The sequence below is a fragment of the Emydura macquarii genome, unplaced genomic scaffold (assembly GCF_026122565.2).
Source record: "Emydura macquarii macquarii isolate MOO-44397 ecotype Brisbane River unplaced genomic scaffold, CSIRO-AGI_Emac_v2 contig_864, whole genome shotgun sequence".
Lineage (NCBI taxonomy): Eukaryota > Metazoa > Chordata > Testudines > Chelidae > Emydura > Emydura macquarii.
The window spans coordinates 78,326-98,012 of record NW_027131001.1 but is presented as its reverse complement, the minus strand read 5'-3'; the positions used below and the strand labels follow the sequence as shown (position 1 = coordinate 98,012).

The following is a 19,687-nucleotide window of genomic DNA, read 5'->3' as shown; positions in this document are numbered from 1 at the left end:
CCCCATGTGCACACCGGCAGCGTCAGCCCAGACACCCCCCCACCCCCGCGCTAACACTCACAGCCGGGAGTCGTGGGCTAAATTTGGATATTTCATTTTATTACAAACACGGCGTCAATCACAGCGCAGCCCCCCTGTCAGCCAACCTCCCCCCCCCCCCCACGCACAATCAGCACACAGTGAGCAACACAAGCACCCACCCCTTAGCCAGGACACCGTTTGACAGCGTGAGACTGAGGGATGGGGGTGCAGAGAGCTGGGGGGGGGAAATGGCATGTGGGGGGCTGCATGGCACAGGCCCTGTGCTGAGATGCTATGGGATGATGGTGCCACCTCACCCATGCACTGGGGCTGCCTGGCATCCCAGACCCATCTCCCCATGCCCAGCCACACCAACTGCATGGCCTGGGATGGGGGGTGTCAGCCGTTACTCATCAGCCCCCCTGCACAGCTCCCCCGCCAGCCCCCGACCCTGTGAACCCAGGAGTCCTGGCTCCCAGCCCCCTCCCCCAGCTCTAACCACTAGACCCCACTCTCCTCCCAGAGCCCAGGAGAGAACCCAGGAGTCCTGATGGCCCTCAGCCGGGGAGGGTCTCACACTCATTTTGCTCAGGGGGCAGTTACCCTGCATGGGGGGGCAAAGGCGCAGGTGGGATGTGCTGTGTTGGGGGAGGAGCTGCAGCAGCTCCCTGGGTGGGGGGACGGGGGGGGGGCAGACACCCAGTGGGAGTGGGGGACAGCATCGATTCCTGAGGTCCCAAGCAAATCACGGTCATTTCTTCCTGATTTCCGAGTAGACGGTGCCGCCGGCCGGGAGGGGCTGGGGTCCGGGCGGCGGTTTCTGGGCTCCCGAGGTGAAGGCTAGTGTAGAATATTGAATGTCTTCCTTACCCTGAAAAGCAGGCAAGCCGGATCAGGGAGAGAACCCAGGAGTCCTGGCTCCTAGTCCTGCCCCTCCCCCGCCCCTTGCTCTCACCCACTGAACCCCACTCCCCTCCCCGAGCCAGGGAGAGAACCCACGAGCCGTATCTGGGTGGGCAGGAATTCCCCCCAGGGCAGACTGGCAGAGATCCTGGGGGGTTCTGCCTTCCCCTGCAGCGTGGGGCAGGGCTCACCGGCTGCTGGATTCTCTGTACCCTGAGGTCTGTCACCGGCGATGTGGGGCCGTCAGTGACTCCGTTTTAGGGCAGGATCTGACCCGGGAGTGGGGGAGGTTCTGTGGCCTGCCTTGTGCAGGGGTCAGACCAGACGATCAGAATGGTCCCTTCTGACCTTAGCATCTATGAGTCTGTGAGTTCTGGCCCCCAGCCCCCCTGCTCTGGCCCCCCAGCCCGCCCAGCACCCAGACAGAGGCCAGACGTCCTCAGCTGGAGACGAAGGCTCCTTACCAAGGGGGGTTTGTCGTCACCGACACCCTGGTCTGAAGGACGGAGACAGGAGACAGACGGGGTTAGAAACACGACAGTCCTGGGGTGCAGCCCCCCTGCGGAGCAGTGACCCCTCCCCCGCCAAGCAGTGGGCAGCAGGGCCGGGGGGGTTGGTGGCGGCAGGCGAAGCGGTGCCAGCTGGTTAGTGGCTGCAGCTAGCGTGGTCCCCAAGGCTCCTTGCACTGGGAGGGAGACCCCAGAGGGGGAGGGAAGGGGGAGCAGGCATGAGAGGAGTGGGGGGAAGGGGACAGGGCACCCCATGCCCATGTGAGGCTCTGCGGGGCAGCCCCTGGTTCCCAGCACCAGCGGGTTGGGGAAATCTGGAGGGGGCGGGGGATGGGATAAGCAGTGAACCCCAGGCTCAAGTGACCTGTCACCCCCGTCCCGTGGTTGCCCCCAGAGATCCCAGCCCAGGCATGGTGGGTGGGGCACCCAGAGCCCGTGACACCCACAGCACAGAGCAGAAAGAGGGGAAACTGGGAGAATCCCAGATGGACTCTTGGAAACGGGCTGGGGCGGCTGGGATGCCACTTCCTGTCTGGGCAGGGAGTTTCCCATCATGCCCTTGGGCTTGGTCGTCCATCACACCGTGGTGTGGGGGAGCAGCAGCGGCACTAGCAGCAGGACAGGCATGCGGCTCTCAGGCCCCGCCCACGCGGCTCACAGGCCCCGCCCATGCAGCACATGCCATGCAGCTGTGAGTGGCGGGGCTGCTACTTACTGTGGGCGGGCGCAGCTGGGCCTCTGACGGGCGTGCGCTGCTCAGGGCCCCTGGGGAAACAGCAGACGCCACATGACGTCAGTGGGGTGGGGGTGGGGGGTAGAATCATAGACGATGGGGGTTGGAAGGGACCCAGGAGGTGTCTAGTCCCACCCCTGCTCAAAGCAGGACCAACCTCAGCTAAACCATCCCAGCCAGGGCTGTGTCAAGCCAGGCCTTAAACACCTCCAAGGATGGAGATTTCCCCACCTCCCTAGTAACCCATCCCAGTGCTTCACCCGCCGAATATCCACCCTAGACCTGCCCCACTGCAACTTGAGACCATTTCTCCTTGTTCTGTCACATGCCACCATGAGAACAGCCTAGCTCCAGCCTCCCTAGAACCCCCTTTCAGGTAGTCGCAGGCTGCTATCAAATCCCCCCTCATTCTTCTCTTCTGCAGACTAAACAAGCCCAGTTCCCTCAGCCTCTCCTCATAAGTCCTGTGCTCCAGCCCCCTCATCATTTTTGTTGCCCTCTGCTGGACTCTCTCCAACTTCTCCACATCCTTGTTGTGGTGGGGGGCCCAAAACTGGACACAATACTCCAAATGCGGCCTCACCAATGCCGAATAGAGGGGAATAATCACTGCCCTCCATCTGCTGGCAATGCCCCTCTTAATGCAGCCCAATACGCCGCTAGCCTTCTTGGCACCCAGGGCACACTGCTGACTCATATCCAGCTTCTTATCCACTGTTACCCCCAGGTCCTTTTCTGCAGAGCTGCTGCCCAGCTCGTCGGTCCCAGTCTATAGCTGTGCATGGGATTCTTCCTTCCTAAGTGCAGGACTCTGCACTTGTCCTTGTTGAACCTCATTAGATTTCTTTTGGCCCAATCCTCCAGTTTGTTTAGGTCACTCTGTATCCTATCCCTACCCTCCAGGGTATCTACCACTCCCCCAGCTTAGTGTCGTCCGCAAACTTGCTGAGGGTGCAATCTACCCCATCCTCCAGATCATTAATAAAGATGTTGAACAAAACCAGCCCCAGGACAGACCCCTGGGGCACTCCGCTTGTGACCGGCTGCCAGCTAGACATGGAGCCATTGATCACTACTCGTTGAGACCGATGATCTAGCCAGCTTTCTATCCACCTTATCATCCATTCATCCATCCCACAGTGCTGTAACTTGCTGATAAGAATACTGTGGGAGACCGTATCTCAAGCTTTGCTAAAGTCCAGGTGTATCACGTCTCCCGCTTTCCCCACAGCCACACGGCCAGTCATCTCATCACGGAAAGGCAGGGCAATGGGCGGGGGGATGGGCCACCCCCACCAGGGATGGGGACAGCAACCAGCCGGCTTCCCCAGCACTGCCGACCCCCTCCTCTCATCTCCCCATGGCCTATCCACCCCCAAACGCACCCACCCACCCCCACACCTGCCCTCCATCCTCCACACTTATGCATCTGCCCCACAGCCACCCAGCCCCTGTTGTCCATCCTCCCCCACTCCCCTCTATCCCACCCATCCCCCACCATGCAGCCACCCAACCCCACACTTACTCATCTGCCCCACCCCCACCCACCGCACGTCTGTCCCTCCCCACATGCACCCCCCCCCCATTCACCCCCCCCCCCCCGTGTAACGCTGTCTGAGGGGGGTGACGGTCTGTAACATTATTACTGCACGCTGACACTGATCCAGCCGAGACGGGCCACGGCAGGAGCTGCTGCACAGGTTGTAATTTGCTAAGTGGCTGGTTTTGTTTTTGCCCAGGGAACATCTTGGTGCTGTGAGCTATGGCGGGTGAGACCTGGATGCAAACACCGGTGCTGTGCTACAGACAGATGGCTGGCCACCTTGATGACTCCTTGACGGCCATCGCCCTTCCAATGAGCCCTGGGCGAGAAGCCAGGCCGGCACCCAGGGCTCATGGGGACATGGAGACAGGCCTGTGGGCAGGGGCTGCAAGGCCTGTCTCTGCCCATGTTCTGTGAGCTTGTTTGAAAGAAGCCGCATGGCAGAGCAGAGATTGTAAAAGGCAGCGGCACCGTCCACTCCCCGTCCTGCCTGCATCCCGGCTTCCTGCCTCCGGCCTCCTCAGCTGCACCTGCCGCTGTGACCCAGGACTGAGACCAGCCAGGCCCTGCGCCAGCCTGTGAACAGCGCCCTTCTGCTGCGGTGCTGAGAGACGGACTGTAATGTCCCGGCCAGGGACCGGCCTGCTCTGAGCACTGAACGTGGCTCTGATCGCTTGGTTCTCTCCTTTTATAACAGACTTTAGTCTAGTCACTGCAGGACGGGCCGGCAGCCTGGGTAAGACCCAAACCTGTCTTGATCTGGCGCTGTGGCTGGTCCTCTGGGGTCAGGAGAAGATGTTTTAAATAACGTCTCTTCACTGGCCCTAGCTGCTGGCTGGGAGCCGGAGGCTGACATGCGGTGAAGGGGGCCCTGTGCTTTTGTTCTAGCTTCTTGATAACCGGGGATGGGGGGATCAGAAGCCCTGCGTGTGACGGGCCGGGAATCTAACTGCAGCATCAGCCACCGATGCTGGGAGAACCTGCTCTCTTCATGCAGCCTGCCCGGACCTAGGCACGGACAGGTCACACCCCGAAACACATCCAGCGCCATCTCCATCCATCCCTACACCTCCCACAGCACCTCCATCCCCACACGCACCCACCCAATCACCTCCCCACTCTTCCATCCATCCATCCATTCATCCCTGCCCCCCATAGCCACCCAGCCCCGTGTCCATCCACCCACTGAGCCATCCAACCACCCATCCCTCCCTCCCTCCCTCCCCACACACTCCCCGTCTCTTTCTCTTGCCACCTCCCCCAGCTCCCCACGCCGCAGAGTCAGTCTGTGCCACTCGCTGCAGAGCCGGGGAGCGCTGGGGCAGCTCAGGGCGCTGGGTGCCGGGCAGGGATTGTCCCTAGGAGACCTGACACTGTTTCCAAGAGGCGTGTGGTGCGTGTGGGGCAGGATCCCACCCTGGGGGCAAAGCCGTGGAAGGAACCTTCACCACAGAGCGAGCCAGAAACAGAGACCCCGAGGTGCAGGGTGCAAAGACCTGGGGGGAGGGGGGAGCAGACAGCATGACCCCATCCAGCACCCAAGGGCAGCTCGCATCCCCTCCTCACCAGCACGCGGCGCAGCCCCCAGCCCATGGTCCCCCAGGCCATTACCCTCCAGGTTTGCGGAGCAGGAAATAGACCAGGCCTCCGACCAGTGCCACCCCGGCCAGCGACCCGATGACGATCCCGGCGATGGCTCCGGCTGACAGAGACGTTCCCAGGGCTGGAGTTGGAGACTCTGGAGGAGAGGAAAGAGAAGCGGGGGGCGGGGGTTGGATCAGGCAGCCCAGCCATAACCCCCTCATCCAAAGGTGAGGGCCCAGGCAGTGGGACCCCCCATCTGTCCCTCCCCCAGAGACATTGGGGGCAGCTCAGCCAGGGCCCCCTGAGCCTGCAGGTTTGGGCCCATCAGCACCCCGAATACGGTGGCAGGAGGGTCTGAAGGTCAGGAACTGGGATGTCTCCTGGGGCTGCCCAGTGGTGCCAGTGCCCCCCAGTGCCCCAGGCCCAGCGCTGGGTACAGGGGGGTCTCAGCTCTCGGTGGCTGGTGTCGGGGGGATTCCGGAGGTGATGGGGCTGGACGGTGCATTGATGGATCCACTGCCCCACAGACACAACAGAGCCCCCCCAGCCCTGGGGGATACAGATCCCAGCCGAGCCCCTGTCCGGCCCCCCCCACACCTGCCTCTAGAAAGGAGCAGGGCTGAGCAGGAGAGGGAGGGACCATGTACAGAGAGACACCATGGCCCAAGGGTCCCCCGAGAGCCTCTGGCAGCCCACGACCCGGCCCCCTCCCATTCCCCAGCCCCGGCCCCACCTGCCCCCCCAGGAGGGCGTTTTCTGGTGCTGGACAGGGAGGTCGCGCTGGGTTCAGCCCCAGGAACTCACCTACGACCCGCACAGCGACAGACGCCCGCACAGTGAGGTTGGTGTCGGGGTTGTGGGCCTGGCACGCGAACGTGCCCTGCTGAGCCCAGCTCGTGGGGTTAAAGGTCCAGCTGCTCCGGGTCTCGTTAGCGTCGGTGCCGTTGTGAAACCAGCGATAGCGCGAGGGCGGGACAGAGTCAGAGACACACGTCAGGGTCAGAGGGGACCCCAGGGGGTGGGTGATGGGTCCCTGCGGGTCTATCCTGGCAGAGTCCGGCCCATCTACAGAGAAGGAGGGCATCAGGGGAGGGAGGGCGCCAGTGAGGGATCCCCATGTAAATAGCCCCCGCACCACACACCAGAGGTGGCTGCATCTCCGCAGCTGGGCGATGCCGGCAGGGCCGGGGGCAGCACGGGCGGGTGCCAGGGCTACTGTTACTCACAGGCCACCGTCACGGTGCTGGGCTCGCTGCGGTTGGTGCTGACGGGGTTCCTGACCTCACACTGGTAGGCGCCAGCGTCGCCCCGGCTGACGTTCAGCACCGTGAGGGTCCGGTTGTCAGGGGACAGCTCCAGCCGCTGATCAGTCGCAAGGTCCGACCCGTCCCGGAGCCAGAGCAGGGTGTCGGCGCCGGGGGAGCTGTTACACGTCAGGGTGAAGGTCCCGTTCTCCAGCACCTGGGTTTGGTTGGGTGTCACCGTGGGCTGAGGCAGCATTTCTGTGCAGGGAACGGAGAAAGCGTTACTGTGTGTCCTGCCCCTCCATCCATCCGTCCGGGCTGGGAGAAGATCCTGGTGTCACCCCCGTGTGGGATTGTGGGAAGGGTCCCAGCGCTGCCGTCCCACGGCATTGTGGGAAGGTCCCAGGCCAGTGTCCTGCGGTGCTGTGGGAAGGGTCCTTCGCCCTGTGCACTTCAGAGCTGCGGAGACGGGCGTCGCCTTCCGGGCTCCGGCAGTGGGTCAATCTCCGCAGCATCGAGTCACAAATATTGGCGCCTCCCCGAGACTCTGGCTCCCGGAGTCCCGTGATGTTCGGGACATTCTTGGCTGTGGTTCGAAGGGAGACGAGGCGCCGGCTCTGCACCCACAGCAGGATTCTCAAGCCGAGCCCATGATGGTTCAGGCCTGACAGGAGGGTCACAACCCCACAAGGCGCTTGGTGCTGCCGGCATTGCCCCGTGGGCACGGCCCTGTGCTGGGTCCTTGCCCCTCCCCCCGACCCGAAGGAGCTGCTGTCCCAGAACCGGGCTGTGGGGCGGGGGTGGCACCATGGGCAGCCTACCAGAGCCACACTCACTGACCCGGGGAGATTGGGTCTGCCCACGTCCCACGAGAGTCCGACGGGGGAGGGGGCGTCCAGGCCCAGCGGCAGGTCCAAGGACACCCGGCCAGTCTGTACCCCCCCGCTGGGGCGGGATCGTCCCCCCAGTCTGTTCCCTCAGGGCCCCCTGTGCACCCCAAGCTCCCCCTCACCCTCCAGGCTGACACGCTCGGCAGCACCCCTTGCTGGGGCCTCAGAAGGACACGGGGGAGGGGGGGGTGGCAGGCGCACGGGGGTGGGAAACCGGTAAATCCCAGGAGAGAATCAACAGAGCGAAGGAGGAAACAGCGGCTCAGACAGACGGTGCCTCCTGGCGCCTCCCCTCCCCCGTCTGCCCCTCACCCCCCAGGAGACCCTGCCTGGGCCAGCAGGGCCCAGGTCTCAGGCAGGGACATGCACCCGGGGTGGGGCTGGAGCCTGGAGCCAGCCCGGAGGGCGACGCTGGCACAGACCCCCCCACCCCAGCAGTGCCATGGCCACTAGCCCGGCCAGGAGGGAACCAACCTGAGGCGCCAGGCGAGCGGGGGCAGGGAGTTGCTGTCGGAGCTGCAGTGGGGCGCGATGGGGGCTCCACAGAGGACGGAGGCCATGGTGTGGGTGCAGCGCAGGTAGAACGGAGCCGGGAGGGCGAGACGGGCAGAGAGCAGGCACACGACGCGCTGATAGCAGGGGTCGGGCGTCGCTTGGAAGCCGACAGGCTGCGTCTGGCCCAGCTGTGGCGTGGCTGGAGCAGCCCCTGCAGGACAGAGGCCACGGGGTGGGGCTGGGCCCTGCACAGCTCCGAGCGCAGAGGGACGTGGCTGCAGACAGTGAAGTAGCAGAGCCCGCACGGGGAGGGGATTGGTGCGGGCAGTGACTGGACAGCCGGGGTCTGACCCGCACTGCAGACAGGTGGGGGCGACTCGCCCGGGAGCTGGCTGGGGCTTGTCTACACTAACCGCTGCAGGCTCCGTGCAGACGCCTCCTGTCCGAGGGGAGAGCTTCTCCCGCCGGCGGAGGATCCCCGCCCCGAGAGGCGGTGGGTGCTGATGGAGAAGCCCTGCCCGCGGTAGCACTGTCTGCAGCGGGGTAGGTGGGTGTCCCGCGTCGCTCAGGGGCACAGGACGGAAGTTGGTCGTGCAGACCAAGCCCAGGGGAGCCTGGCCGGGGGGGGGGCAGCTTGGCCAGACTCTGGCTGACCGGGCCAGACTCTGCGCTGACCGTCCGGTCTCCACACAGAGCGCTGGGCTCTCCAGGCCGCGGCCGGGGACCGAAACACCTGATTGCTGTGCCAATGCTGCCCGGCGTCCCTGCCAGCCCGGGCCGAGGGCATCGATCCCTGCGGTGGGCACAAGGCTCCCAGGAGCCCAGCTCCCCTGGCCGAGCCAGGCAGAGCTCCCGGGTGAGGCAGGGGCTGGAGCCCAGGGTCTCTGTCTCGGAGGCGGGGATGAGGGTCTGACGCTGGCTAAGCAGACGCAGCAGCTCGGGCTAGGGCCGCAGGCAGGTCAGTGGGTGCGAGGGTGGCAGGAGCGGCACAGCTCATGGGGCGTCCACACCACACACTCCTCGGTGTGGATTATCTCCCCTGGTCTGTAACTCGCTGGTCTGCGTTAGGTACACCCTGTGCTGAACCGGCCCCAGATCCATAGGCGTGCACACGGGGTGTGCTGGGTGTGCACACGCACACCCTAATGTAGGGGTATTAAACATCCGACTCGCGAACCTTTTCGATGTGTCCCGTGGCGCCATCTCGCTGGAGGGTAGAGCTGCTGCCAAAAGATTGGAGGGCGCGTGACTTTTCGGCGGTCGGAAGAGAGAGCGATCTGCCACCGAAAAAGAAGGAGCTTCTAGATTTTGTGGCGGATGGGAACACGCCGTGATCTGCCGCCGAAATACCGTTCCTTGGGATATTTCTTGGTGGAGACTACGGTGGCGAGAATTCCACCAGCGGGTAATTCAAATAGAGAACATGAAAAGTCCCTGAAGAGTTACCAGGATTGGCCCATGTGACTCTGGACTCCATTTTAGTTCTTGTAACTTCCCACAAGCATTTTCAGGTGGCTGCCCTGGGCACGGACGGGTCACACACACCCTAATGAAATGTGCTGCGCATGCCTATGCCCAGCTCGACAGGTGTGTGAGCATCCAGGTGTGAACTGACGGGTGTGTAAACGTGCCTGAGCCCCAGGGCAGGATGTCTGTGACTCTCACGTGTATTTACAGGACCTTTGCCCATCACCCGGGACTGGCCCTTAGAGCTGTGGAGGGAGCAGCAGGGGAACTTCAAAGCAAGGGCCGGGAAGCCACAAAGGAAATTCCCAGCCCGTCTGCGTTGGCTACTCAGCCCAGCCCAGGGGGTGACGCTGCCCGTCAGCTCCTCTGCTGGGAACCAGATCTACACACCCGGGTTGGAGGGAATGACCCTGCGTCTCTGCACAGAGGGATTCTGACCGGGGGATTCTGAGCAAAAGGACAGAGGCCCCAGAACCATTTTGGGCAACCCTGGGAGACTGATGGGAAACTAGCAGCTGGGCCATCGCTGCTGCCGTTTGGACTGACAAACACTGGCTGCCCTGTACCGAGGGGCGTGTCTGCGGCTCCTCCGTAAGCCGGGCGCAGTGATCCAGGCGTCGCGTCGGTTCCTGGCTGGGTGAAATCTAGTGACAGACCAAACCAGCAGCGCGTCCTGTGCCCTGTTTTCTGACAGTCTGACCTGAGACTGGCACTCACAGCTGTGAGCCGGGCCAGCCAGCGTGACAAGGGGACCCCTGGGGTCCGGCACATCAAAGGGTCCCCGAGGGGCTGTCCCGGAGCTGGGGCACAGCACAGGGCCGGTGGCTCCGTGACACCCTCCCCAGCTGGGAGCTGGCGGTGCCGGGGGAGGGGCGGCTGCGATGCCAGGGCAGAGCTGAGCTGCAGATACTCGCCCAAGGAACGAAACGGCAAATATCAGCACGAGGAAGAGAGCGAAGGAGGAAGCAGCTGGGCAGACGCAGCTCCCTCCCCCAGGGCTGCCCGGCCGCGGGTGCAGCAACAGGACAAAGTCCCTGGTACCCGGCAGAGACACGGCACCTCCGGCTGCCTGGGCACGCGGCAGGCGCCCATTCGCAGCACGAGTCCTGCAGCGCTGACGTGGGCTACACCTGCCCATGCAGCTCTCGCCTGGGGATCGCCCTGACCCCGACCCATCCCTGCCAACAGCCGCAGGGGCCAGGATCCCACTGCACGGGGGGGGGGGGGGGGGTGTGTGTGTGTGTGTGTGTGTGTGTGTGTTGTGGATACAAACACTGGGAACCCCCAGCGCTCAGCTGACATGAGCAAGGCAGTGCGGGACCCTGGCCGGGGAACAGGAGAGCACAGAGCACCTGGCCAGGGGCACAGGGGAGCACAGAGCACCTGGCCGGGGAATGGAGGACGCTGACATGGGGGAAACGGGGGAAATTGCATCCAGCCAAGACGCTGGGTCCAGACAGCGAAGGCACAGCCTGGCCAGGAGCTCGGTGTGACTCGTGTGATTTACAGCAGATCTGATGCTGGGTTGGTCTGGTTCCGAAGTCTGGGGCTGTGCTGCTCCTGGGTCGGTCAGTGAGTGACAGGAGACAGTCAGGAAGCTGGGCAGGCCCCGAGCGCGGAGGGATGTGGCTGCAGACCGTGAAATAGCAGAGCCCCTGGCACGGGGAGTGGAATTGGTGCAGGCAGTGGCAGGGGACAGCCGGTGTCTGACCCAGGCTGCAGACAGGTGGGGGCGTCCCCTGGAGAACAGAGCCTGAGGGGTGAATCCAGAACAGATCCCAAAGCCCAAGAGTGCAGAGACAGGGAGAGCCCAGGGCGCAGGAACGGTGCCGACCCACGGGCTGGGTGCACAGAGTGACGGGCGACAGGCGATGTCCCATGAAGACAGGGAGCCTGGCTGGAGACGGGAGAAATCCAGAGCAGCCTGGGCGCCAGCCGGACACACAGAGACGGAGCCCCAGTGAGGAATGCCTGAGATGGGGGCAGGCGTGGGGCGCGTGCCCGGCTGGTCACCCAGCACCTCAGTCTTCGCACTAGCAGTGAGGCTGGTGACAGGGTGTGAGCCTGGCACTCACATGTGCCCAGCTGGTCCCAGGCTGTGGGGTTAAAGGTCCAGCTGCTGCCGGGGCTGGGACGGAGTCAGAGACACATGTCAGGGTTGGAGGGGACCCGAGGGGCAGGGCGATGGGTTCTGGAGGGTCTGTACTGGCGGACTCAGGCCCATCTACACAGAGAGGGACGGGATTGGGGTAGAGAGGGTGCTGGCAATAAACAGCTGCTGTGCCCCACCCTAGACGTGGCTGCATCTCGAGGACGGGCCATGCTGGCAGGGCCAGGGGCAGCATGGCCGGGGGACTCACACGGTGCTGGGCTCGCTGCGCTCGGTGCTGACGAGGTTCCTGACTTAGCACTGGTAGGCGCCAGCATCACCCCGGGTGACACCCAGCACCGTGAGGGCCGGTTCCCGGGGGACAGCTCCAGTCACTGGATACAAGTTCTGACCCGTCCCGGAGCCAGAGCAGGTGTCGGCGCTCGGGGAGCTGCTACACGTGAGGGTGAAGGTCCCATTCTCAGGTACCAGTGTTTGGTGGGGTGTCACCGTGGGCTGGGCAGTATTTCTGTGCAGGGAACAGAGAGAGCATTACCGAGTGTCCTGCCCCTCCGTCTGCCTGGGATCAGGGCCACCACAGATCACTGCAGACATGGATCGAGGGGTCGCAGATGGGAGGCGTCGGCGCACTCCTACCATGCTGGGTGACCTCTTTTAAATCATCTGCTCCTGGAGTCCTGTGAGTTTCAGGAGAATCTTCACTTGCCTTGAATAAAGAACAAGTCTCTGGCCCACGTGACTGGGGTGAAAAGGTGGAAATCGCAACCAGAGACCCTGGGTCCAGACAGTGAAGCTACGGCCCCGACCAGGGGCTGGATTTAAAGGCTGATTTAAATGCCAATCTCCTGCTCGTTTGGATCCGGTTCCCGGGTCTGTGAGCCGCTGGGTCGGTCAGTGAGTGACAGGAGATGATCAGGAAGCTGGACAGGCCCCGAGCGCGGAGGGATGTGGCTGCAGACAGTGAAGTAGCAGGGCAGACGGCCCCGGGCAGGGAGGGATCAGCGGAGGCAATGACAGGCGATGCAGCGTCTGATCCAGACTTCATCCCCCACTTCATCCAGCCCAGAGACGGGGGGATTGGGGTGGAGAGGGTGGTTTGGAGACATGTGGATCCAAAGTCCCTGAGTGACGGAGACTCCCCCTTCCTCCCAGCTGCTCCCTGGGGACCCCCCGCCCTGCAGAGACGCGGCCTCGTATCCCCAGGCTGGCTCTGCCTCACTGCAGCTCCCAGGGTCTTGCTCCACGTTGGGTGCGGATTCAGAGCCCTCTGCTCCCACAGACCCCAGCCTCACATCTGTCTGTCTCTGCATCTCACAGATGCTCCATCTCCTGCCCCCTGGGACTCGCGATCTCTGACCCACTGGCCAGAGCAACCCCGGGACGTTGGAAGGACCCTGGGCCACCCCGGGCTCGCCCAGTGCATGGCCAGCAGGACGGTGATGTCCTGACAATTGATGGCATTGGTGCCTGGCAGGTGTAACTGCCCGAGTGGTTCCTGCTGCCAGGACCCAGCGTCAGGGTCTGGCTGTCATGGCGCAGAGAGACGCGGCCTCCGGCCTCTCACTGCCCTGCAGCCAGCTGTAGGGAACCGGGCTGCCCCGGCCTCGCAGCTCAGGGTCACGGCTTGGGGCTTGATGGGGATCGAGGTGGGGGGTGATGGTGACCCCAGACACCCCCCTGCAGGACAGAAAGGGGGGGCAGTTATCCGAGAGTCGGGGGACAGCCAAGGGGGAGGAGTTGCACTGTATGTAAGAGAGCACTATGACTGCTCTGAGCTCCAGTATGAAACTGGAGATAAGGCAGTTGAGTGTCTCTGGGTTAAGCTTAGAAGCAAGAACAATAAGCGTGATGTCCTGGTGGGTGTCTGTTACAGACCACCAGACCAGGAGGATGAGGTGGATGAGGCTTTCTTTGCTCAACTAGGAAAGTTTCCAGTTCACAGAGCCTGATTCTCATGGGAGACTTCAATCACCCTGACATCTGCTGGAAGAGCAATACAGCAGAGCAAAAACAATCCAGGAAGTTTTTGGAGAGTGTTGCAGACAATTTCCTGGTGCAAGTGCTGGAGCAACCAACTAGGGGCCGTGCTTTTCTTGACCTGCTGCTCACAAACAGGGAAGATTTGGTAGGGGAAGTAGAAGTGGGTGGCAACCTAGGCAGCAGTGACCATGAGATGGTCGAGTTCAGGATCCTGACGAAAGGAAGGAAGGAGAGCAGCAGGATACGGACCATGGACTTCAGAAAAGCGGACTTTGACTCCCTCAGGGAACTGATGGGCAGGATTCCCTGGGAGGCTAATATGAGGGGGAAAGGAACCCAAGAGAGCTGGCTGTATTTTAAAGAGACCTTATTGAGGGCACAAGAGCAAACCATCCCGATGTGCGGAAAGAATAGCAAATATGGTAGGCGTCCAGCTTGGCTTAACAAAGATGTCCTTGGCGAACTTAAACACAAAAAAGAAGCTTACAAGAAGTGGAAGCTTGGTCAGATGACTAGGGAGGAGTATATAAACAGTGCTCGAACGTGCAGGAATGAAATCAGGAAGGCCAAAGCACAATTGAAGTTGCAGCTAGCAAGGGACATGAAGGGGAACAAGAAGGGTTTCTACAGGCATGTTGCCAACAAGAGGAAGATTCGGGAAAGTGTGGGCCCCTTAAAGAATGAGGGAGGCAACCTAGTGACGGAGGATGTGGAGAAAGCTGAGGTACTCAATGCCTTTTTTGCCTCTGTCTTCACAGACAAGGTCAGCTCCCAGACTGCTGCACTGGGTGGCACAGAATGGGAAGGAGGCGAACATCCCACAGTGCTGAAGGAACGGGTCCAAGACTATTTAGAAGGATTGGACATTCACAAGTCCATGGGGCCGGATGCAATGCACCCGAGGGTGCTGAGGGAGTTGGCTGAGGTGATTTCAGAGCCATTGGCTATTATCTTTGAAAGCTCGTGGCAACAGGGAGAGGTCCCTGAGGACTGGAAAAAAGCAAATCTAGTGCCCATCTTCAAAAAAGGGAGGAAAGAGGATCCAGGGAACTACAGACCGGTCAGCCTCACCTCAATCCCTGGAAAAATCATGGAGCAGGTCCTTAAGGAATCCATTTTAAGGCACTTGGAGGAGAGGAAGGTGATCAGGAACAGTCAACACGGATTCACCAAGGGAAAGTCATGCCTGACCAACCTGATTGCTTTCTATGATGAGGTGACTGGCTCTGTGGATGTAGGGAAGGCGGTGGATGTGATATATCTTGACTTTAGCAAAGCTTTTGATACTGTCTCACACAGTATTCTTATCAGCAAGTTAAAGAAGTATGGGTTGGATGAATGGACTATAAAATGGATAGAGAACTGGCTAGAGCATAGGGCTCAACGAGTAGTGATCAATGGCTCCATGTCTAGCTGGCAACCGGTCACAAGCGGAGTGCCCCAGGGGTCGGTCCTGGGGCCGGTTTTGTTCAACATCTTTATTAATGATCTGGAGGATGGGGTAGATTGCACCCTCAGCAAGTTTGCGGACGACACTAAGCTGTGGGGAGTGGTAGATACCCTGGAGGGTAGGGATAGGATACAGAGTGACCTAAACAAACTGGAGGATTGGGCCAAAAGAAATCTAATGAGGTTCAACAAGGACAAGTGCAGAGTCCTCCACTTAGGAAGGAAGAATCCCATGCATAGCTACAGACTGGGGACCGACGAGCTGGGCAGCAGCTCTGCAGAAAAGGACCTGGGGGTAACAGTGGATAAAAAGCTGGATATGAGTCAGCAGTGTGCCCTGGTTGTCAAGAAGGCCAATGGCATATTGGGCTGCATTAGGAGGGGCATTGCCAGCAGGTCACGGGAAGTGATTATTCCCCTCTATTCGGCATTGGTGAGGCCGCATTTAGAATACTGTGTCCAGTTTTGGGCCCCCCACTACAAAAAAGATGTGGACAATTTGGAGAGAGTGCAGCGGAGGGCAACCAAAATGATTAGGGGGCTGGAGCACAGGACTTATGAGGAGAGGCTGAGGGAACTGGGCTTGTTTAGTCTGCAAAAGAGAAGAGTGAGGGGGGATTTGATAGCGGCTTTTAACTACCTGAAAGGGGGTTCCAGGGAGGATGGGGCTAGGCTGTTCTCGGTGGTGGCAGATGACAGAACAAGGAGCAACGGTCTCAAGTTGCAGGGGGAGGTCTAGGTTGGACATTAGGAAAAAGTTTTTTACTAGGAGGGTGGTGAAGCACTGGAATGGGTTACCTAGGGAGGTGGTGGAATCTCCATCCTTAGAGGTTTTTAAGCTGAGGCTTGACAAAGCCCTGGTTGGGATGATATAGCTGAGGTTAGTCCTGCTTTGAGCAGGGGGTTGGACTAGATACCTCCTGAGGTCCCTTCCAACTCTAATATTCTATGATTCTATGTCCCGGGATGGGGTAACTTGCTTCTGCCCCAGGAGTGCCAGCCTGGCCCCCAGTGGGCAGTGAGCACCAGGCTGACCCCATCCTGCTGCGGGCAGGGGGAGCGTCCCATGGACACACGAGCTGCGGGGTGAAGTCGGGATGGACCCAGAGCCCAACAGACAGACCGTGGGGCAGAGCCAGGCAGAGAGCAGGGAGCACGGGCTGTGCCGAGGGGACAGGGTGGGTGAGAGGTGGGCAGCAAGGTCTGGGGGGCAGGTACCGGAGTGGCAGGCGGCAGAGCAGTGCTGGGTCCAGACTGGAGACAGACAGGAGCGTCCCCCGGAGAACAGAGCCTGAGCGGAGAATTCAGCCCAGCCCCAGAGCCCCGGCTGCAGGGACGGGGCACCCAGGGGGAAGCAACGACGCTGAGCCTTGGGTTGGGGCAGGGCTGCCAGGGGACGTCCCAGGCAGGCAGGAGCCCAGCTGGAGACAGGACAGACCTGGGGCAGCTGGGGCACCAGCTGGACAGACTGATGGAGCCACGGTGCTGCACGTGGCAAGACAGAGGCGGGCGTGGGGCGCGGTGTCCGGCTGCTCACCCAGCCCCAGGCTCTCCAGGCTGGCACCGCAGTAGCCACACGGGACAGGCTCAGGTTAGAGCCGGCAGCGTAGAGCTGCTGGGCCGGGCTGATCACGGGGTCAGGCCCGTGTGGAGCAAACACGAGCCGGTCACGCACCTCGACAGGGCAGGGAGAGCCCCACGCACCCGGCACCAAATAGCCAGAGCTGGCGTCAGAGGACAGGGCCGCCCTGGGGTGTCAATGGGAGAGGAAGGAGGAGAGGGGCAAACACCCTGCACAGCTGGTGCGTCTCTGCTGTTGGGCAAGGACCGCCCCCCCTCCCTCCCCGCAGGAAGCTCCCCCAGCTCTTCCCATCCCCCCCCGGGATCCCAGCCCAGACTCTGCCCGTCAGGTCCCCCACCCCTGCATCGGGTCAGCCGCTCCGAGGAAAACAGGTGTTCGCAGCATCCCAGCCCCGGCCCAGCTGCAGGGCTCTGTGCTATGGGGCCAGGGGTCGGGCTGGGGGCTCTGGGGGCAGGGAGGGGCTGCTCGTGGATTGGGTGCCCGGCTGGTCTGCATGGCCTGGGCCTCGGAACCGCCCTGGGGCAGATGCTAGACTGAGGGGTCAAGCTGCCCTACGCCAGGGTGGATTTGCCCCATGGCACAGCACAGACCCCGACCAGAGCCGGGCCTGTCGCGCCAGGTGCTGCACAGACACGCTGAGATGGTCCCTGCCCTGAAGAGCTCCCAGTGCAAACAGCCGAAGGCAGGATCAGCCTCCACGTTACCTGGGAACTGGGCTAGGAGAGGGGCAGGGACTGGCCCAGGGCACCCAGGGAGCCAGCGGCAGAGCTGGGAATTGAACCCAGGAGTCCGGGCTCCCACAGCACAAGAAGATGAAGCCCCAGTTTCTCGGCAGGTTCCCAGCCAGGCAGGGGCCCAGGGGCGATGGATGGGCAGAGATAAGAAGTGGGCAGTCGAGGGGCAGAGGGCGCAGAGCGGTTCCCCCCAGGGATGCGGCGCAGAGAGATGGCCGGGGTCACGCAGACGAGAGCTACGGGGTCAGTGACCTCCCCCGGGCAGGGGCTGTGCACCCCACCTCGGGCAGCGCCAGCTCCTCTGTGGGCACACGGGGGGGCTAGTGGGGGCAGGGCCCTCCCCCCTCCGGCAGCCGGCACAAGGAGTCCAGCCACCCTCGCACCATCTCGTGATCCGCACGGGGACGTGCGAGAGCCTTCGCCCCCTTTGCCCCCCCAAAGGCGTCTGGGCCGGGTGCAGAGACTCAACTTCCTTCTGCAGCCACTGCCCCGGGACCGGGCCCCATGGGCTGAGTCAGGGATGGGGCGGCCTGGCCCCCCAGAGCTCCCAGGGTCCCTGTCAACCCCAGCAGCAGGGCTCCCTCTGCCCCCAGTTACCGGGGGGGGGGGAATACAAACAGCCCCGCGCACCCCTGAAAGTCGAGACACAAACTGATCCCAGCTCCTGGCTTTCCACCAGTGATGGGCCTGGCTCCACGGGGCACTGGGGGGGCTGCCCCCAGATCACTGCCCCACAGCCCCCGTCCATCTCCCGACCCCAACCGCACCCCACTGGGGAGCAGCACTAGGGCGTGCGAGGATCTTTGCACCGATAGCAGTGCAAGATGGGCACTGGGGTGGGGTGGGGCAGGGTGTGCTAGAGAGAAACCGCCCCCCCCCAGAGGGGACAGCAGCCGATAGAGACCTAGGGGGCCCAGAGTCTGTGGGGAGGAGGGGACCCCGCAGCCAAATACAGAACCGTGATCTCAGTCTCGGTGGTCCCGATCCTGACCCCAGGTTTGGACGCACGGATGGGACTGGGGGAGCGTCCCAGAGAGGGAGAAGGGGTGAATCTGCCCCCGCCCCCAATATCCCAGCATCCCCGAGCAACTGTCACAGACGCATGGACTGCACACGAGGGGGGAGGGGCTGTAGTTCAACCCCGGCTCAGACCCCCCCCACTGGCCCCACCCCCACCCCCAGCATGGACCCTTCTCCTCTGCCCTGAGCAACCCTTCCCCCACAGCCCCCCAACACCAGACGTTTCCCTCCCCCAGCGCCAGGGGAGACGCCCAGAGCCCCATCGCTGAGGCAGAGATGGGGGGCGGGGGGCTGGCCCAGGGTCAGCGCAGCTCCCGGGGTGACACTTACGGTAGACGCGCAGACCCACTGTGATGGTGCTGGAAGGACCATCGTTCAGATCCACCTGCAGCGTGTAGTTCCCGGTGTCGCTGAGCGTTAACCCCGCGATGTTCAGGACGCAGCCGGGCCCCGCTGTCTCCCGCCCCGTGTGGGCCGGGCCGTTGCTCTGTGCCGGGGTGTTTGGGATGTAAGTGAAAATCCGTCTGTTGTCATCAGTTATGATCGCGGATCGGAACCACTTGCAGAACAACACGTTCTGTGGAGACGGCTGCGGGGCCAGGCTGACGTCCCCGCCCACCGCGGGGCTCTGCGGGGTGATGAGGATGGGCTGGGCCGGCGCCGGCTGGAGGCAGGAGCTCAGGACGGAGGCTGCGGGGGAAGCAGAGGCCGGAGCGTGGGGGGTCAGTGGAGTCTGGGGGGACACGACCAGCGACCGCCTGCCAGGGGAGACCCACCAGCCGTGGGGCACGGGGCAGACCTGGGCTGGTCCAGGCCCGGCCTTCCAGAGCTCGGCACCGACTGGGGGGACCTGCCCGGCCCGTGGGAACGGGACCCCCAGGCTGGGTCTGCGCCGGGGACACGGAGGCAGCGACATCGCAATGGCGACAGCATCGTCCTGCAAGGGAGCCCAGCAGGTGCGTGCAGCGGGTCTGGGCGCGTCCGTGTCGGGTGCGGGTCTCGGGGCCCAGCTCTGCCTGTCGCTGCCCCATCGCAGAGCAGGGCGGGGGGGGGGGGGGCAGGTGCTGCCGATGGCTCTGTGGAGATGGGGGCCAGGCGGACGGGGCACCCCTGGGGGTGGGGCAGGCTCATTGAGGGGTGCAGGGGACCCACCCTGGTGCTAACACCCCCGGGGGGTGACCCCGCTCTCTGCCCCACAGCTGCCGGGCCCCCCGCCCGCCCGGCTCTCACCTGCCAGCAGCAGCCCCACCCAGGGGCCGCCCCACGCGGGGGGGTCCCAGCTCCCGGGCAGGCGCCCCATGGCCCTTCCCCGCCCGGGGGTCGCTGCTGCGGTGCCTTGCACAGAGCTCGGCGCGGGACCGGCCGGACGCCTGGGTTCTCTCGGGAGCGGCTGTGCCAGCGGCCGGGCTCTGAGCCGCGGGGC

The 19,687-nt window shown here is 62.9% G+C and overlaps 1 protein-coding gene across 1 annotated transcript in view; it reads right to left on the bottom strand.

Annotated features, from left to right (window-relative positions):
• Nucleotides 1-438: 438 nt before the first annotated feature.
• Nucleotides 439-19,687, bottom strand: part of LOC137149857 (carcinoembryonic antigen-related cell adhesion molecule 6-like) — an 83,403-nt gene continuing 64,154 nt past the window's right edge. The window contains exons 6-11 of the mRNA XM_067543477.1: nucleotides 6,520-6,795; nucleotides 6,098-6,358; nucleotides 5,321-5,432; nucleotides 2,149-2,198; nucleotides 1,389-1,420; nucleotides 439-892 (exon numbers count right to left, since the gene is read on the bottom strand). Coding sequence (XP_067399578.1) covers nucleotides 773-892; nucleotides 1,389-1,420; nucleotides 2,149-2,198; nucleotides 5,321-5,432; nucleotides 6,098-6,358; nucleotides 6,520-6,795 — 851 coding nt within the window. The 3' untranslated portion in view covers nucleotides 439-772. The remainder of the gene's footprint in view (nucleotides 893-1,388; nucleotides 1,421-2,148; nucleotides 2,199-5,320; nucleotides 5,433-6,097; nucleotides 6,359-6,519; nucleotides 6,796-19,687) is intronic.